The sequence below is a fragment of the Mustelus asterias genome, chromosome 10 (genome assembly GCF_964213995.1).
Source record: "Mustelus asterias chromosome 10, sMusAst1.hap1.1, whole genome shotgun sequence".
In the NCBI taxonomy this organism is placed as follows: domain Eukaryota; kingdom Metazoa; phylum Chordata; class Chondrichthyes; order Carcharhiniformes; family Triakidae; genus Mustelus; species Mustelus asterias.
The window spans coordinates 101204891-101225069 of NC_135810.1; the positions used below are offsets into that span (position 1 = coordinate 101204891).

General features: G+C 40.9%; 1 protein-coding gene across 1 annotated transcript in view; it reads right to left on the bottom strand.

The window, feature by feature from the left end:
- The window catches only part of tpte (transmembrane phosphatase with tensin homology), a 69309-nt gene extending 69045 nt beyond the window's left edge, over positions 1-264 (bottom strand). The window contains exon 1 of the mRNA XM_078222322.1: positions 185-264. Coding sequence (XP_078078448.1) covers positions 185-246 — 62 coding nt within the window. The 5' untranslated portion in view covers positions 247-264. The remainder of the gene's footprint in view (positions 1-184) is intronic.
- Between the last annotated feature and the right edge of the window lie 19915 nt (positions 265-20179).

Below are 20179 nucleotides of genomic sequence, written 5' to 3' on the forward strand. Positions count from 1 at the left end.
CTCGATGGGCTGAGTGGCCTAATTCTGCTCCTATGTCTTATGATATTATTTTTTTAAAAGTCAGCTGTGTCTCTAGTAAGTTCAGTTATTTAACTTTATGGACAAATTGATAATAATTGTCTTGTATCCATCTTCAGGCATCTCTTGGGAAAAGAACACATTTACTAACCATTCTTTCACTCACCTGTCAACATCAAATCCAGGGTTGTATCTGACAGCCGACATGTTGTCGTCACTGATCCCCATTTTGCCGTTTCCACAATCAACACCCTGAGCATCAAAATAGGAGAGATAAGAAAAAACACACATTACAGAAAGAAAATTTAAAAAGTGATGGAAGCAGCAACATCTGATGCCACTGACCATTCTTGCCTCTGCACCAACTTTCCAGAATTTGTATCCAAAAAAATAAATTGGTTCCTTTTGGAAATACAGCAGTTTAAATGAAAGGTGTTACAGATCACCCAGAGATGGAGTTGCTTGCAGCAATGTCATGATCTGGAGCTGTGGATAATGAAGTTGGGGGTTCCAACTTTCATTCCATCACATAGCTGACTCGGAATTGCCCTTGACCATAAGACCACAAGATACAGGAGCAGAATTAGGCCATTCGGCCCATAGAGTCTGCTCCACCATTCAATCATGGCTGATAAGTTTCTCAACCCCAGTCTCCTGCCTTTTTCCCCCCCATAATCTTTGATCCCCTTACCAATAGCCCGGCCTCCAAAGCCTTCTGTGGCAATGAAGTCCACAGATTCACCACGCTCTGGCTGAAGAAATTCCTCCTCATCTCTTGCTCTTATGGCTTACCAGAACGGTGTGCTGGAAGGATTTGCAAGTTGATCAGGCTAGGAATGCGCTTGCCATGGGCATCAAGTCCTAGAATGGGACTCTATTCCGAAGTTTCAGGCTAAGAGGATAAAACACTATCCATTGCGCCACAAGCCTATAATATATAGATTTTAAGTTGAGGGCATATGTACATTACTGGTGATTTGAAAAGAAAGGCCTAGTGAAAAATTAAAGCCTAAGTATGGTATGTGTCGGGGGACAGGTATACAGGGTGTGGTAGTTGGAGAAGTGGAGCTTGACAGAGAAAATAGGAAGGGTTGCAACAATATTTATAGTAAGGGGGGTGGGAATTTATTTGAGACAACTCAAATGGCAAGAGCCATCAGAGCTGGAAAGAGGACATTATTATAGTTGTGTGTGGTAGAGATTTGAGATGGAAAATATTGAGCGGGAACAGGAGGACAAAAAAAGCCTCGAAATATAGTGAACAAGCAAAAGTTTTTGAAAAAGCAGTGGCAGGAGGCAAGAAGCAGTACTGGGAACTTGAAGATAGCATCAGAAATTGGAAAGAAAGAGGGGCAGAAAGATGCAACTAACTGATCACAGCTACATTACCCAAAGGTTTAGCCAAGGTACATGATGGTAACTCATTGGAGTTGTGGTTCAGGGAGATTGAAAACAGACTTCATTAATACTGGCACTCAGATTAGGTTCAAAGATTAACTAGTTTAGTGCAGTATAGAAAAAAAAGACAAGAAAAAAAAAAATGCACTCAGCCTTAATACAGTCCAGAGGTCACATGAAGCTACTGTCATGAAGAGGAGACTAGGGTGCAAAATAGAAACATAGAAAACTACAGCACAAAAACAGGCCCTTCGGCCCCACAAGTTGTGCCGAACATATCCCTACCTTTTAGGCCTACCTATAACCCTCCATCCTATTAAGTCCCATGTACTCATCCAGGAGTCTCTTAAAAGACCCTATTGAGTTTGCCTCCACCACCACTGACAGCAGCCGATTCCACTCGCCCACCACCCTCTGAGAAAACTTCCCCCTAACATTTCCCCTGTACCTACCCCCCAGCACCTTAAACCCGTGTCCTCTCGTAGCAGACATTTCCACCCTGGGAAAAAGCCTCTGAGAGTCCACCCGATCTATGCCTCTCAACATCTTATATACCTCTATTAGGTCTCCTCTCATCCTTCGTCTCTCCAAGGAGAAAAGACCAAGCTCCCTCAGCCTATCCTCATAAGGCATGCCACTCAATCCAGGCAACATCCTTGTAAATCTCCTCTGCACCCTTTCAATCTTTTCCACATCCTTCCTGTAATATGGGGAAATAAATTTTGGCAGTGTTGAGGTACTGAAGATCCGAAGGTGAACAAGGCACCATAAAAAGGAGGGAAGAACAGCCACCTGAAGAATCAGTAAGGACTGATTTCCACTTAAAATACTTGTTAACACTCATTAAAACACGGTATTTTGGTAGCTTGCAGTTGCCCCAATGTTGTCCGCAACAACAGCACACGACATGGAAGCAAATCTCAAGCACAACTTGGAGATATTCTCAAATCTTACATCCAGTTGATGGTCAAGTTGTGAAGAGGTCCCCAACTCCAACACCAGCAATGTTTCTCCCAGAAATTGAGGAATTAAGAATAAATAACCTAGGCTATGAGTCACATCATGTAATGAAAATATTATTGGAGGATATTGCGTTTGTCTGTGGAAAGGTTGTGCGCGCGCGCAACAGCTTTAATTAAACTGGGGACAGAGTGTCTATGGAATTGAGACTGAAGCAGCTAGTTGGAAAAAGTAGGTCTTTGAAATTAATAGGGCCAGGATGGATATTCTACAAGTAAATTCAACATGGGTAGAAGGTGTGCATTTGGATTTTTAGCTGTTGAAGTTCAGAACTTAAAACAAAAAGTCATAATAAATAAGGTGAAGTTAGTTAAGTTTATCTTACCCAAAAGAAATGGCCATAAAAGGAGAATATAAAATGTTTTTTATATTCTAGGAAAGATCAATCTCAAGGAAGGATAAGAATAATGATTTTAAAAGATTTAAAAACATATTTAAGGCTGGGAGGACTGGCCAGATATGAACACTGGGATTGAACTGCGGAGAGGTGAAGTGAACGGCCTTCAACCACCCCAGGGAAGTGTCATGAGCGAGAACCTAATGCAGAGATGTATCCTTTATTTCATATAGTCTGTCTGCATTCTTCCTACCAAAATTAATAATTTCACACTTCCTGGCATTAAATGTCATCTGTCACTATCTATAAACGGGTGTTGTTTTGAAGTTCTACATTATCTGCCTCATGATTCAATGCTTCATCACCATTACCATTTCCTGTCACTCAGCCAATTTTGTATCCATGTAGCCCCAGTTCCTTCTATTCCATGAGCTATATAAAAAAAAAAACTTTGCTCACAAGTCTGCTGTGTGGCACTTTATCAAATGTCTTTTGAAGTCCATGTACACCACAAAGCATTCCCCCACCCCAACAAAAAAGCAGCTCCATAGTTAAACACAATTTCCACTCAACAAGTCTGTGCTGGCTTTCCTAAATTAACTCACGTTTGCCTGATTGGCTGTCAATTTTGTCCCAAATTATTGTCTCTAAAAGCTTCCCCATCATCAAGGTGTAAACTGATTGGTTGCTGGGCTCATCTAAATCATATACAGGGCATTTTGGACAAGTTACATTGCCCATTTGCCCAAACAACCGATGGCATCACGGGAAGTTCCACTAGAAGGCTGCTATGAATACACAATATTTTCCTCCCACTTTAAATCAAAAAAAATCCCAGACACAATAAACAGTATAATAAATCAATGAACACAGCAATCGATAAGTCAGATGTTCCGGAGGCCATTGTTCAGTGAGGTTGTCAGTGAACATCAGACGTCTGCTTTGTAGTGCTTCTGGTGTCCTTGGGTTGGACGTCATCCATAGTTGCCTTGACCGAAGCCGACAGTGTACAGAGGTTGCCTCTGCGTCTGGCTCTCAAATGAAGTACTGCTTTCCCCAATTGGTTCGATTAGCATGAAGCTCTTGGGGAGGTCTAGGTCATCTCTTGGCACGGCTTGATATGGACTCTGTTCTGTCTCCTCCATACTCCGGTTTGCACAGTGTGGGAGATAGTCCAAGATGGTGGCAGGTATCCACTTTTCATTTGTGGTATAAATTTCTTGGTGAAAACACAATGTCTTACCTGGTTCTCCCGCTGTATGACCAGATCCTCGATATTTTGTGTCTTGGGCGGTTTAAGTAATTGGATCGCTGTGCGTATTGGCGGTTTAACCATTAGCAACATCAGAAAAACTTGGGCGAGTGTGTAGTATTCCTGTAGACGAGCAGGAATTGGCTCAAGCATCTAGACAATGAACCTTGTTCACTAGTTACCTTCAACAAATGTTTCGTCGTCTGTACAAAATGTTCTGCAAACCCATTTGTGGCAGGATAAGGATCGGATGTGTTGGATCTGTTCTACTTCAAGTAGTGTAAAAACTCTTGCGAAATGAACTGCAGCCCATCATTTTCATATTATTCTGGGTGACAGAATCTGCTGAAGATTTCACCGAAACCTTTCAATTACATCAAGCCATTCTGGATGAGTATCAGCTAGAATGAGAAACGTACACCATTCAAAATGGTCTGGCATAAACCAACATGTACCCATTGTCAGGCCTCTTCTGGCCATTCCCATGGGTGTAATGGTTCCAGCTTCCATACTTATGCACAAGACAAACACATTCTCACCTTCTCCACTATTTCAGCATCTAGCCCCAACCATCTCCTTCAGCCTTAGAATACCACAAGTGGCCTTTTATGTAATTGGTTTATGGTGGAATGATGCTCATTCCCCAGGAGGAGGCAACCTGCCTGAACAAATACCTCAGCGGAACATGATTTTAACTCAGGGTTTGCTCCGGAGGGTCTGTTCTTGAAGCACTATGTCCACAACCTCCGACAGGTTTGACTGATGATAGCGATTGTGTATGTTTGCACTGACAGCAGCAGTGCCTACCACTGTATTCTGCTCACTGCCAGTGATGCGACAAGGTCCAAAAATTGTTAGTGAACAATGGTCCATCAATAAGTAAAGAGAGAAGCCCTATGATTCAATCTGCACACAACTGATTTCGGCATTATTCAAGGTCCTTGACACAAAGGCTATCGGCTGCTCTTCATTTGTGAGTGTTATGTGGGAAACCATGACCCAGCCCCAAGGTGATGCATCACATGCTAACTGCAGGGGTAAATTTGGAGGAAAATGTGTGAAGAGCTCGGAATGGAGTGTGCCTCTGAGTCACCTTCATTCAAATATTTGCTCTCACTGATCCATTCATTTCCACTGGTTATTTTGACACAGCACAAGGCTTTTAGAATAATTGCCAGATTAGGGACAAACCTTCCATTATAAATTTAGCAAGACTAAATTGGTACACATTGAGATGCAGGTGTCTCAATTGCTTTGACCTTCCCTGAGCATCGATGTCAATCGAAGATTAGAAAAATGCATGCATCTTTGTTGATTTCATCCTTAATCTTCCAATCTCTGGAGTGTGGCACCTAGGCTACAGAGATGTTCTCCCTCATTCTTTCCAGTAATCACAATGTCATCCAGGTTAACACTGGACTCCAGTCAAATCCTTTTAAAATTTGATCCATAGCTCGTTGGAACAATGATGGTGTGAAAGTGATGCCAAATGGTAATCAAGGACTGTTGCAAATCCTGATCCATGTTCATCTGAAGAGAGTGTCCTCCAGTCAACCCAGCGAATAAGTTATCTGCATGCAGTGTAGGATTAGTGACTAAGAATTAGCATAAATGCATACAGACCCATCTTTTTTCAATCACTGGCATGGCCGGATTGGTCCAATCACTCACATTTACAGCTTCAAGGACTCCCAATCTGACCAGCTGTTCTAATTCTGCCTCTACCTTGGATCGGATTGTGGCACCGACGTAGGCTTTAAACATCTCTCCTTGATCTCCAGCTCACTATTGAAGACAATAGCATGTTTCTTCAAGGTTTTGGATAGGCCTGAAGATTCAGAATCTGTCTGATACTTACCTTGGCCCTATTTAATCTGATCTTCTCTAGCCAAGTTCTTCCTATTAGTGCCAGATAATGCTTCGAGTATGTGCAAGGACAAATCTGCAGCCTGTCCTTCAATTGTTAAATCAATACGGCCCAATAAAACCACTTCCCTAGTGTAGGTTGTTAAACACTATCTTTGATGGCTTCAGAGCTTTTCTTGATAGAGTTTCTGGTACCAATGAAATGGCTGCTCTAGTGTCCACCTCCATCTTCACCAGCTGTCCATCCAGTAACGGAGTGACCCAATATCAGTTTGTTGCACCAGCAATCGCCAGTACATTTAGCGACAGTTCATCTTCAGACTGTGATGAGTGTTCCTGCTCATTCCCTTTCTGTATCACATGGACTCTTTATTTGGCTCTTGCGTTTGGCAACTTTTGCCTGAAACTTTCCAACAAGCATGTTCAATGTGGCCCTTTTTGCCACAATTCTGGCACAAAGTCTTTTGCACCAACAATCTGCTGCAGAGTGCCTGGTTTTTGCACACCCTTGCAAATTCTACTGCTCAAACTCAACTGTTGAGCTTCTTTGGTAGCTAATTTCATAGATATAGAACTTCAAAAAATTTAAAGGTCAGGTTGCTTTTGGTCAACAATCGCTTTTGAATAGCCTTGCCCCTTAAACCACAGACAAATCTATCTTTGATGGCATCATTTAAAACATCCCCAAATTTAGCTTTCAGCCAGTCTTTTTAGGGTAGCTACAAACTGTGTAATGGATTCACCTTCTGCATTCTAAACCTTTCTGCGATGACAAGGTTTCAGTGAATAGTAGCCCTACAATATTTTCACCATTTCATTGCAGGTTTTCATGCCTAACTTTTCCAGCTGTACCAGATCCCTCAGGAAGTTAAAATGTTTCCCCCCCCCTGCCATTTTTCACTATGGAAGGACATGCATGTGCACTTTATGATGTGGAGATGCCGGCGTTGGACTGGGTTAAACACAGTAAGAAGTTTAACAACACCAGGTTAAAGTCCAACAGGTTTATTTGGTAGCAAATGCCACTAGCTTTCAGAGTGCTGCCCCACTGCATTTCAATCATTATTCTGTAAATTGTCTCTGTATGCCCTGTTTATGAGCAGTTCTCCACTCCACCCGACGAAGAGGCAGCGCTCCGAAAGCTAGTGGCATTTGCTACCAAATAAACCTATTGGACTTTAACCTGGTGTTGTTAAACTCCTTACCTGTGTGCACATTATGCCATAAACTTTCAACACTATCTTGCTTCATTTCCCCCCAAAGCAAGACACAACCTGAGCTCAACCCATCACAACATCCCCAGCTCCAAATTGGTTTTAGGGTACTTGCTACCCATGGTGCTCTCAGTACTGTTAAGGATAGTTTGCGCAGAGCACTTGGGAGAGTTTCTTTCCAAAGTGGTTTTCTTTGGATTCCACCCTCGATTCTGCAAAATGTTGTTTATCCCCCCTCTCAATAGCTTTCATGTAATAATGATATTATTTATTTTTATTTCAGAAGCTTATGTGTGCTGCTCACCTACTTCGTCACAAGTCTACAGACCCCGTGAGGTTCAAACAAACAAAGAGCTTTATTGAGGAGATTAACAGCCTGCTACATTACATTGCCCACTTACCCACACAAATGGCTGATGTCATCACACGATAAGTGCCCCTGTTCCATTACAAGGCTGCTAGTAGGAAACACTGGAAATATTATGAATGCACAATGAGTTTTCTTCAATTTTTAAAATAACATACCCTTAAACCTGGTACGTTACAATCAATTCACCATTGAAAAATATAAACTAACATTACTTCATCTAACCCAGCACTTCCACATAAGACAACATTTTTTTAAAAATCGAGCAACAGGATGGGGAGGGAAAAAAAAGGACAAATGCTATAAAGATATGGAAAAGAGGCACACACCCTTACATACACACCCTTACATACACTTAGTGTTGCATGCTCTACAAAAAGCTTATAGGAATAAATCGGACATTACAGATGTGATGAGGAAATTAATTTGTAGCATGTTTCTTGCAAGTAGTATGTTTAAAATTCAACTCGGCTAAGCTTGCTGCCTGCTTCTGAAAAGTAGCAAAGAGGTGACCATCTGGGGCTGTCAGAAGACAGATGTCTCTGTCTCACCTCCTCCAGGGCTGTTCAAAAAGCGTTAGGACTCAATTACAAGCACACAAGCCTGGGATTTGCTAACTGATTTCCAAGAGTTCAAGGCTGCAAGAGGAACAGTGCTGTAATTGGAACTCATCGGGCTGGGTTAGCAATTAAGAAATGTACTTTGTAATGTTTAAGCGTCATTCAAATGTTAATGTTAAGCTAATTCATTTGTTATAGTTCAATTGTGTCATTAAATAAAGTTTGTTTTGATAAAAGTTTCCTAGCTTGTCAATAGAATCAAACTGAGTGAAACATCACATCCTCACACTGATACCAAATTGGCAAATAGTTGAGATCTAGTCTAACCCCAAACACCTTGGAGTTTCTGATCCAGACCCTAACATGGAATGAGTCAGACTTAGATCGAAATACACGAGTTAGAAATTTCATTAAGTTTCCATAATACTTGCGCCAATAATTCTGTAGAGGATGTGACTTATTGTTAATCCAAGAGCATAAAAATCAGGCTGCAAATGTTATACAACTATTTCTCCTGGACAATTATCTGTTTATCTGGAAGCCCCAGAATCAAAAACACAACCTCCAGGGGTTGTTGAAATGTATATTTTCCAGCTGCAAGTATGCCCAAATAGCTTCTAATTTTGACACAAGTCTAGACACTGTGGGTATCAACATCCATTACCAATTTATAATTTAGTGGAGATATGTCAGGATCCATCTTGTGTCTTAAGCTTGGCTGATACGCACAGTGCAGAATTTTTAGTTAAGCCACTTTCATTCCATTACATTATCATAACAAAGGAGACTATAAGATGCACACAGCTATTAAAATGTATATATAAGAAAGGAAGGATCTCACTCACAGCCTGCAACATGTACTCCTTAACTTGAAAGAACACGGAATATCATTTATTAAAGATGTGTACAAGTATTTGCCATTCTTCAGTGCAATACTCGCTGTTGTGCTCAGTTACTAGACCATCTATCAGCCCAAACTTTACAGTCAACTGCAATCTGTAACCTATTACTAATGACATTCAGCTGAGGGATCCAACTTGTTGCCTTCCACGGATGTCACAACAGCCATGGCATTGAATGGTTTTGTAGAGTTATTGAAAGTCACCCTCAGTATGGCAGGACATATTGTGCTCCAATGGCCTTCAGTTCATATAATTTCATCAAAACCCTTGCACCTTTGTATTATCGCTGAAAAATCTTGAAAGAGAGATCTTCACTCCATCATAGAGCAAGGCCCCAATACGTTTAGCTGCTTCCTTCACTTTTTAACAACCTTTGAAGTTATGAAAATGCATAATTATGGCCCAGGATCATTGGTTGTCCCTAGGCCTTAAAGCAAATAAATGGTGTGTCCTTTTCTAATTTAATGCACCTGGTTTTCATTCCTATGTTGAAAAAAAAACATGGTAGCCAGCTTTCAAAAACATTTCACAAAACAAATAATCCAAACATTTTTCCTCAGGCCTTGGCTCGCCAAATCGTCTAGACATTCCGATATGTCGAGCAGTTGCTTTTCCATGGATTGTAAGTGGGCTTCTACCGAGGAAGTTGCATGTTCCATAATAAAATTCTCTCCTCAGCTTTGTCAAGCCTTTTACCAGTATGCTGCAGTTCTATTGCACGAGCACTGCTATCTTGCACTAACAGACCAAGTTTCTCATCGATGACCTTGATAATATTGGCAGTCATCAGTTTGAAAGTGCCGGGTCAAGAGTTGACTCATTCGCCAAGTTGAAGGGCCCTCCCCAGTTGCCTCGGACTGCTCGCTCATCATTAATCTTAATATTTCTCTGCATTGTATCAGCAAAATTTGACCAAAAATCTTCCAGGGATACAATATGGAGTTTTCATTCCAAAATTAGTCAAGTACAATCTGTACGAATACAAATGAAAGGATATCTTGCTGAGTTGCACTAGAGCTCACAGCTATTCACACGCTTGCATCACATGCCCCCCACCCCACAGACCTGATCTTCTACCCCGACCCAGTCAGCATCTTGCTTCATAAAGACATTTACAAAAAAAACAAAAATATTAATTTAACACCTCAGCAATGTACTGTCTCTATGCAGAAATCCCTTTCGACCCCATTCCCCTTTTACCACTCATTGCAGAAGGCTTTTGGATTCTATTTTATGCTAGCTGCCAATCTCTTCTCTCACTCTCTTTCGCCCTCTGAAATTTATGTTCAGCTTGATTCTTGGCTGTATTTTCCATTGGTCATAAGCACACATTTTCATCTGTTGCAATTTTTCTCTTTTGTCATGCTGTGAGCTCTGGATTTGTTTGCCCTACCTTTTCCCTTTTGTGAGAATACACTTTGTGCCCAAACTGCCCCTCTAAGTTGTTCAGTTACACAGTCTTGACTGCCAACCTTTGCTTTCAATAACTGCAAGGAGGAAGCAACCCACAGGAAGCTCTATCCCAACTGTGAGCAGACTTAGAAATTTGCTTCATTATGTTCATCTGTATAGTACATTTAAATGGAGATGAAGTTTCCTGGGTGTTCGTTTAAAGCAATTGGTACAGCATTTTTCTCAGGACTTTTACACTGGAATGCCAGGACAAGCTCAGCATTAAATATCAGACCAAAAAAAACAACAAAATCATTCCCCAGCCAAAGGCACTGCACATTAGTAACAACACAAAACAACTACTTTCCCTGGCCTGAGGGTACAATATTGGCATCGCACTGGTACATTAGCGCGCTGTGGAAGGTCATTATAGCATCCACAGCCATATCATAGAATCCCTACAGTGCCGAAGGAGGCCACACGGCCCATCAAGTCTCCACTGACCACAATCCCACCCACAACCCCACACATTTACTCTGCTAATCCCGACGCTAGGGGCAATTTATCATGGCCTAACCTAACCCACACATCTTTGAACTGTGGGAGGAAACCCACGCAGACACAGGAAGAAATGTGCAAACTCCTCACATATGCAATTGTTAAAATTACCTAGCCCGAAGGAAAACTTGAGTCAAATGTTAAATCCACTGTCCTGCATATCAAGAGCTGCAAAGAACTGTGGTGGTATGGGAGCAGGATTTTTTTTTTAAAAAGTTAATCCCTTTCATTTCTCCACAAGTTAATACATCTGGCTACAATCTATTCCTTCGGCAAATATTCACATCATCAACTATCCATATCGTCATACTTCCTGAATCACAATATTGATAAAATTTGTGCTAAAAAAACTGTACTCAATTCCTTTAAAAAATCCGCAGCTGAAAAACAGCTATGGTGGCCAAAGGTGCAAAGGATTTTCATGACCTTACCCAATTTTAAGTGTTTTCAACAATCTGGAGTTTCTGCCAATATTCAAATCCCAGCCAAAACCATCAGTTCCCAATCTTAAAAACTCAAAAAGCGTAGTCTCCATTTAAAAAAAAAATCATTGTTATGCCAGTGGGAAGGTTTGCATCTCAAGTATTAAGTTGGCTTTGTGACTGCATCAGCATTTTAATAGGACAAAGGTTGGAAATAACAAAAAAAGACCTTGCAGCATACATTTATAAACCAGCCCTGTTTCTCGCCCCCACCCCCCCTTAAAAGGATTGCAGACGTAGCACTTCCCAAAATTTCCTCTTAACGTCTGCTTGGTCATGATTTCAGCTGACAACTTCCTGCTACAAACATTTCCCTTGCTCGTTTTTTTAAAAAGAAAAACAAAGTCAGTACAATTTCAATTGGTTAGAGGCTGGCAAAAGTGCACTATCCTTTGCTCAATTAGTGAAACACTTGTGTGAAATGATTCCGAATTAATCAGGTTGCCCATGTCAACACTCAACATCTGTCAATGTTTGCTGAGCAGCGCTTCCTGATCAGAAGCAGTAGCGCAAGCTTCTGTCATCAACCCTGACCAGTTCGAGATAGGAGCAAAGGCAGGCAAGTTTACAGGAGATGGAGGTAGGACACCTTTGCCACTTAAAGGATATGGGTCAGAAGCTGAGCATTGCTCTAATTACTGCAATTTTCTGCCCCTTCAAATTCCAGTCTCTATCTTCCCCAGTAGTGTCCCATGTGCTACCTTGCACTCTCAGCCCACACTTGCTACAGTGCGCACCATTACAACAACCAATCAAGCTTCAACTCCTGAAACGACTAATGTTGAAACATCTACCAATAAAACGTTAAGAGTAGCAAAAGCATCAGTGCAGAACACAAATCATCCAAACATGCATGTAGAAGAAAATGTCTACATAAGGCGGCAGGCAACCCACCACCATCCTGGCTTGACAATAAGTGCATCCTTACCAGCATCTCACATACTCTTCAATCTGATAAATTACCAATACAGACATATGAATTAGGAGCAGGAGTAGGACACCCAGTCCCTCGAGCTTGTTCCGCCATTCAATAAGATCATGGCTGATCTGATTTTAACCTCAACTCCATATCCCTGTCTACCCCCAATAGCCTTTCACCCATGTTCATCAAGAATCTATTTAGCACTGTCTTAAAGGTATTCAAAGGCTCTCTGTTTAGTTCCAAATCCTCAAAACATTTTCAGATGCGTGGATGGATAATGCTACAAAGACACTGCAATCACAATAAGACGTTTCCACTTAATTAACAATTGGAACAAAGAACAAAGAAAATTCCAGCACAGGAACAGGCCCTTCGGCTCTTCGAGCCTGCACCAACCATGCTGCCCAGCTGAACTAAAACCCTGTACCCTTCCCGGGACCATATCCCTCTATTCCCATCCTATTCATGTATTTATCCAAATGCCCCTTAAAAGTCACTATCATATCTGCTTCCACTACCTCCCCCAGCAGTGAGTTCCAGGCACCCACCACCCTCGAAAAAACTTGCCTCATACATCTCCTTTAAACCTTGCACCTTAAACCCATGGCCCCTCGTAATTCATTCTTCCACCCTGGGAAAAAAACTTCTGACAATCCACTCAATTCTTCAATTTCTATAAAGCAGCTATATTTAATAGCTATATTTAACAGGAAACTGGATCATCTGATGCAGTTAGATGGAAAATTTCCAAGGCAACACTAACAAGTTTTTTGTTGCTTCAGTTATATTTTCATACTGTCTTTTTCCAGCTAATGTCATAGTGTTCATGAGCTTTTATTTTCCGCAATAACCTTTGATGTGGATTCGTGATCATTTTACTCATAATAAAGGGGTTCATGGGGGGGGGGGGGGTAGTGGGAGGAGGCATCTAGAACTAAGGGAAAGTTTAAAAATAAGGGGTCTCCTATTTCAGGTTGGCGATGAAGAGAAGGTTTTTCTCCATAAAAAAAAAGGTTGCTGGCCTTCTGCTCTCTGGAAGAGAGAAATCTGTGGAGGCTGGATCACTGCATTATTTGACAAGGGAGTGAAGGGTTAAGGTGGACAGTCAGGAAAGTGGAGTTAAGGCCACAATCGGATCTGCCATCATGCCAAATGCAGAGCAGGATCGTTGGGCCGAATGGCCTGCTCCTCGTCCAAATGCTTGATGTTTTCATGTTTCATGATTTTAATGGTCAGAAAAAAAAAGGCCAGTTGTGATGACTGGAGCATCATTGTCAGACATTTCCTGCCTAACAATCTCCAGGGAGGTGCAATAAAAAAAAAAGAGGGGGGGCGCGGGCAGGGGGGAGAAACGAAACAGCATCAATAAAAGGAGACAAAAATTCCCAAAAATTGCTCTCTGACCCACTTAGCAGAACCTGTCGACGAGACCATATGCACATTAACCATTAATCCACTAATTTAATGATTCAATTGCTGCTCTAGTAAAGAGCCAACCTAATTGCTTCTTGAAGAAATGCAGTATCAGCATGCATGGCACCAGCCAGCAACACATTTCAAACATCACTATCTCTGGACAAAGATGAATTGTCTAAAATGTAACCTAAATCTGTACCTCTTGTGTACAGATTTTAATAAATTAAATCACTGCAGTGTGTAACATGTGACTGCAAAGAGGAGTTCACATTAGAATACAAAGTACGAAATTGTCCCTAAACAGAGGTAGAAGTATACACCAAGCAACATGGAAATTAGTTAACATCTTGCAACTCTATAGATGTAGCTCTCAGACAGCTTTTAGAACAGTAATGCAGACTCAAAACATTAACTGTTTCTCTCTTCACAGATGTTGCCAGACCCTGCTGAGTTGATCCAGCAGTTTCTGGTTTTATTTCAGATTTCCAGCATCTGCAGTATTTAGATGTTATAAAAACTATTTGGATTTGATTAGAGTGTAAATTCAATAATGTAGAGGATATCAAGACTACACAAAGTACATAGAACTACAAAAAAAAGCATAATCTACTTAATGCAGGTGTTTCAAGTACAAGTTATTTGTGCTACTACTCCTCAAATGGCTTCAAACACCTTTTGCTAATTTTATTTGCAAGTACCATGATGTTAGGTGTTTGTCCACATTTTACACTACAGTTTGCAGCTGAAATTGGTATTGCAGGAAGATTCTTATTGCCAAAGATTTGATGGCTTGCCCAAGCCATTAAGGAGACTTTGTTGTTAACCAATTAAAAATACTATGTTATTTGTTTCTCCTGTCCCACCCGTTCCTGTTACATCATACTAAATTTCTAACACATCTGGTAGCCATAACACCATTGGAGGAAGAAAAATGTGTGTTTTTTGTATCCATTATAGTTACTTGTGGGTAATCCATCATTCTTAAAAACAGTCACAAATGGTTCTTTAATTATGACAATGCTGTTGCCAGTGTTAGTCATTGGAACTTTACAACTTTTTGTTTTAACGACTTCATTCCTCTGGGAGGCGATGAATATATAAGTGCAAAAAATGAGTTCCCCAGCAAAACGGACAGGTGACATGTTCCCCCCTCCTTCAATTAATTTACGAGGAAGAGATTCTTACCTTCCAACTAGCCCATAACATCTTCAGCCGCGTGATGTTGCCTTTCTGTTTGCAATCTTCTTCCATTTTAGTGCATTTGGAGGTATTGCCAAATCCCTCCATTACCAGCCCAACCTTAGTCTCTATAGAACGGCTCCTATAAAAAGTTGTACATATAACGAGAGAAGGAAGAGATGAGAGCAGTTAATTCTCAAGAAAAAATAACCGTAGTGACAGTGGATACGTTGTACTGTTATATAAATAAATAGTCTCCTTCCGATCAGAATTCTTATTGCATTCAAATCCGTCATTAAAAACGAAAACAGCAAGAAACATCTAATTTCTTTTCTTACCGCCACAGAACTTGTTAACAAAAACAGCTTGAAAAACAATTGAATAATCCACAAAGGACTGCGTCAAAAACACATTTTAGTTTTATAATCTTGGGTGGGAAAATGTTTAAACAGGATATAGTAGACTTCTAAGAAGGAGCCGTCAAATTAAAACAATTAAGACAAATTTGGTTCAATAAAGAGGGCAGCAGTGTCAGGACACAAGTCTCACGAGGGGGAGGTAAATAAATTATGAGAGCCCCATTCTATTGGTTTATTTTTCAACAACTCAAAGCCCCATTCATTACTTGGTTCTAAGATTTCTTGTCAAGTTGTATTGGGTTTGTTTTTAGATCAGTGGCACCAGAACAGTAAACGTCTTAAGAGCAGCCAAGTGCTTTACTGCATGTAACTGACACAAGATTCCAGTGAGGATTTATAAGCATTCTCCTGTACACTGTCTCAGAGTTCTCACCGTGTGATGAGATTGAGATAGGCAGATGAAGTTAAATGCATAAGAGGGTTTGAATTAGGAGATCCTGTTAATAAACTGATGTGTAAATGAAAAAAAAACAGAAAATGCTGGAAAATCTTAGCAGATCTGACAGCATCCGTGGAGAGAGAATAGAGCCAACGTTTCCAGTCTGGATGACCCAAAGCTTTCTGTTTCAGATTCCAGCATCTGCACTAATTTGCTTTTAATCTACGGCACATTTTGCTTAAATGGGCATTGATAACAAAAATCCAACAATTTCTTTAATTGAATGAAAGGTTTCCAACAATTGCAATAAAACTATCAACGAATAATTTATACTACAGATTGATTGAATGATAGAATCCTTACAGTGCAGAAGGAGGCCATTTGGCCCATCGAGCCTGCACTGACAACAATCCCACCCAGGCCCTATCCCCGTAACTCCATGTATTTACCCTGCCAATCCTCCTGACAGTGAGGAGCAATTTAGCATGGCCAATCCATCTAACCCGCACATCTTTGGGCTGTGGGAGGAAACCGGAACACACGGAGGAAACTCATGCAGACACAGGGGAGAATGTGCACACTCCACACAGGCAGTCACCTGAGGCTGGAATTGAACCCGGGTCCCTGGCACTGTGAGGCAGCACTGTGCCCCATCAAACTGTGCTAACCACAGTGTTACCATTGTAGATTTCAATGAGATTGCCTCTCAATCTTCTAAACGGCAAAGAATATAAGCCCAATTTACTCAGCCTCTCACCATAAGACAACTCTCAAGCTAGGGGCAAGTTTAGTGAACCGGTGCTTTACCACCTCCAATGTGAGTATTTCCTTTCTAAAACTTGAAGATCAAAACTACACACTGAACTTCGGACGTGGTGTTACCAAAACCCTATGCAACTGGAGCAAGACTTCTTTATTCTTGTATTCCAATCCCATTGCAATAAAGGGCAACACACCATTTGCCTTCCTAATTGCTTGTGTTTACATTCGAATGATCCATGTTCCTTGTACATGCATACCCAAGTCACTTTGAATCTCAACACTTACTAGTTGCACACCTTTTAAAAATTAGTCTGCTTTTTTATTCTTTCAACCCAAGTGAATAATTTTACATTTCCCTTCAATCATATTCCATCTACTATTTTGTTGCCACTCACTTAGCTTATCTGTATCTCTTTGCAGCCACTCTGTATCCTCCCCACAGCTTACTTTCCCCACCTAGCATCAGCAAACTGAGATACATAACTTTCTGTTCCTTCATCTAAGTCATTAATATAGATTGCAAGTAGCATCAGTCCTTGAAGCGCTCCACTATTCACTGCCTGACGACCTTAAAAAGCCCGTGTATGATTACTCTTTGCTTTCTACCATTAGCCAATCCTCCATCCGTGCTAATATGTTACTCCACCTCCATGAGCCCTTACCTTGCCTAGTACCTTTTGTGTGAAACCTTATTAAATGCATTTTAGAAATCAAGGTATACCACATCAACTGGCTCCCCTTTATCTACCCTACCGGTTACATCCTCAAAGGTAAGTACATTTGTCAAACAGCATTTCCCTTTTTAAAAACCATGTTATTTGTTGTAATCATATTAAGCTTTTCTAAGTGTATTGTTAAGACTTCCTTAATAATAGATTCCAACATCTTCTCAACTTATGTTAGACTAACTGACTTGAGTTCATTATTTTCTCTCTCCCTCCATTCACAAAAAGCAGCGTCAACATCCAGTCTAATGGACTGTTCCCAAAATTCTGAACCAAAATAATCTGAGAAAAATCAGAGCCAACACATCCGCTGTCTTTGCAGCTATCGTTCTTGTAACCCTGTGGTGTAGACTATCAGGTCCTAGAGATTTGTTGGACTTTAGTCCCTTAAATTTCTCCAACATTGTTTCTCTGATATTAATTTAACCCCTGGCTCACCGTCTATTTATCCTGAAACTTGTGTCTTGCACTGTGAAAACAGACCAATCTTATTTTGGTCAATCTTATAGTGCGTGAAGCTATACGGATCCCAACATGTATATTGAGCAGTGAAGCTAGGCTTGAGTAGACAGTGGTGGAGAATCCATTTTCAGATTTTTCAATCGGCACATCTAGGAAAGGGATTGTGTTTGACTATTCCATCTCAAATGTAGATTTGAGCACGGGATGCAATAAGGTGTGTAAGGAAATCTTTACACTCTTAAAGTTTATTTATTAGTCACAAGTAGGCTTACATTAACACTGCAATGAGGTTACTGTGAAAATCCCCTAGTCGCCACACTCCGGCGCTGGTTCGGGTACACTGAGGGAGAATTTAGCATGGCCAATGCACCCTAACCAGCACGCCTTTCGGACTGTGGGAGGAAACCAGAGCACCCGGAGGAAAGCCATGCAGACATGTGGAGAACGTGCAGATTCTGCACAGACAGTGACCCAAGTCTGGAATCGAACCCGGGTCCCTGGCCCTGTGAGGCAGCAGTGCTAACCACAGTGCCACCGTGCCGCCTGCAGTGCACCACACTCAGCTGCAGACTCAAAGATTGCGAATATATCATTCACATATGAGAAATACGCACAGGGTATGAGGTTAGGGCTCACTCCCTCAAAAATGCGTTTCTCATGGAAATGGACAAAAATGTTCGCGAGCACTGGACCTAGAGGGGAATTCATGGCTACACCAGATATTTGGGCATACTTTGACCAGATGTACAGCATTCTTGCTAAAAGGGACAAATTCAGAAACTGACTACAGCTCTGTCATTTCAGGGTATCCTTTGCCCTGTCTCTATACAACTATTTTCAGAGGATTGAGTCATCCCAAAAATGAAGGGTGAGCTTTTCCGAGAAAGCCAGCTCATTGCACAGTTAAACTATTGGAAGAGTTATTATGAATTTCTCAGACTTGGAAGATTTTACTGAAGGTTACACTTGTGAGTGTAATTAACTCAATAAAGTCATTCTGTATCTAAAATTTTAACTTTAATTTTCATCACAAAATATCCAACAGTAAGTTGTCCAAGCAGCAATATTTACCCTTTTGTAATTTTATCAAGTAATGTAAGCAAGTTATCGTGATTGTTAGCTTTTTGCAAAAAGAACAAATATAGTTTTGGGGAAGAGCACAGTGCTAAAAAATTAAGATTGTAACAATCAATTTAGTTTAGTGGCATAGTGGAAATGTCAGTGGGCTACTAATTCAGAGGCCGAGACAATGCTCTGCGACTCAGATTCAAATCCCACGATGGCAGTGGTTGAAGTTTGAATTCAATTAATAGACCTGTAATATAAAGCTAGTTTGAAATGGCCCAGCAAGCCACTCAGTTCAAGGGTAATTAGGGATGGGCAATATAAAGATAGTCTCAGTAAGATTGACCATGACAACAATCACTGATTGTTGTTAAAAACCCATTTAATTCACTAATGTCCTTTCAGGAAAGGAAATCCACCATCCTTGTCTGGGCCTATGTGACTCCAGACCCGCAGCAATGTAGTTGACGCTTGACTGCTGTCTGTAATGGCCTAGCAAGCCACTCAAAGGTAATTAGGGAATGGCAATAAATGCTGGTCTGCCATTCTTTTTGGCAAAAATAAGTAAATTAAACAAACTGAGGGACAAAGTAAGGGGGGCAGCCCCTTAAAGGAGGAGAGGGGGTGAACCGCCCAAAACAAAAGCAAAGTATAAGCAAAACTTAAAACATTACACCAAAATGTGACTATAGGGATTGATAATGCACTCCAGCCCTGCGATGCCCAACGAGCACAGAAGGCCCGTGGACATCACATGCTCCCTCTCCAGGGAGCTGGATTGCCTGTGATGCCCACATCCTAAGAACAAATGATAAACATGGGTTGCTATTCTTTTTTGCAATTGGAAGAGGCCAGGGAGCATATTACTCTCTACATTCTCAATTTGGAAATTCGTTGGATGGGATAATCACTCATTAGGACCTCTGCTGGCTCAAAACCCTGGGGATGGTTTGCATTACAGAACTTCTAGGTTCTGATGAAGAATGCAATTTGGAACAAACTACATTGTTGATGTACTCATGACCTAGTTTCAGATTGAAATCATGTTGCCACCAGATGATACATAAACAACTACATTTGAATTTTGTGAAATTCCAAAACAACTTAGTTGTAGGTATTGGCATTGGCACTCTACTTAGGTATGCTTAGGAGACCACATATGTGTAACAATTGTCCTCGCTACAGTTAAGAAATGTGCTGTTTCAATTGACTTTAAACAGACCATTGGGGACTGAAGTGTATTCATTTATCCCAGCTGTTGAGGCCATTTAGTGTTGCTTTAAAATGTAATAACATAGAAGGAAATACAAATCTTCCAATAATATGAACTGTTTTTGACTATTGACCAAATGACTGAATGATACTGAGGTAAGTTTGATATGCACCTTTCTCAGTTTGAAATATGTAGGTATAAGTTTGATAAATTTGTACATCTGTGAACATGGATTCCTGAACAAGAGATGAAATATGTCCTTCCTTAATGT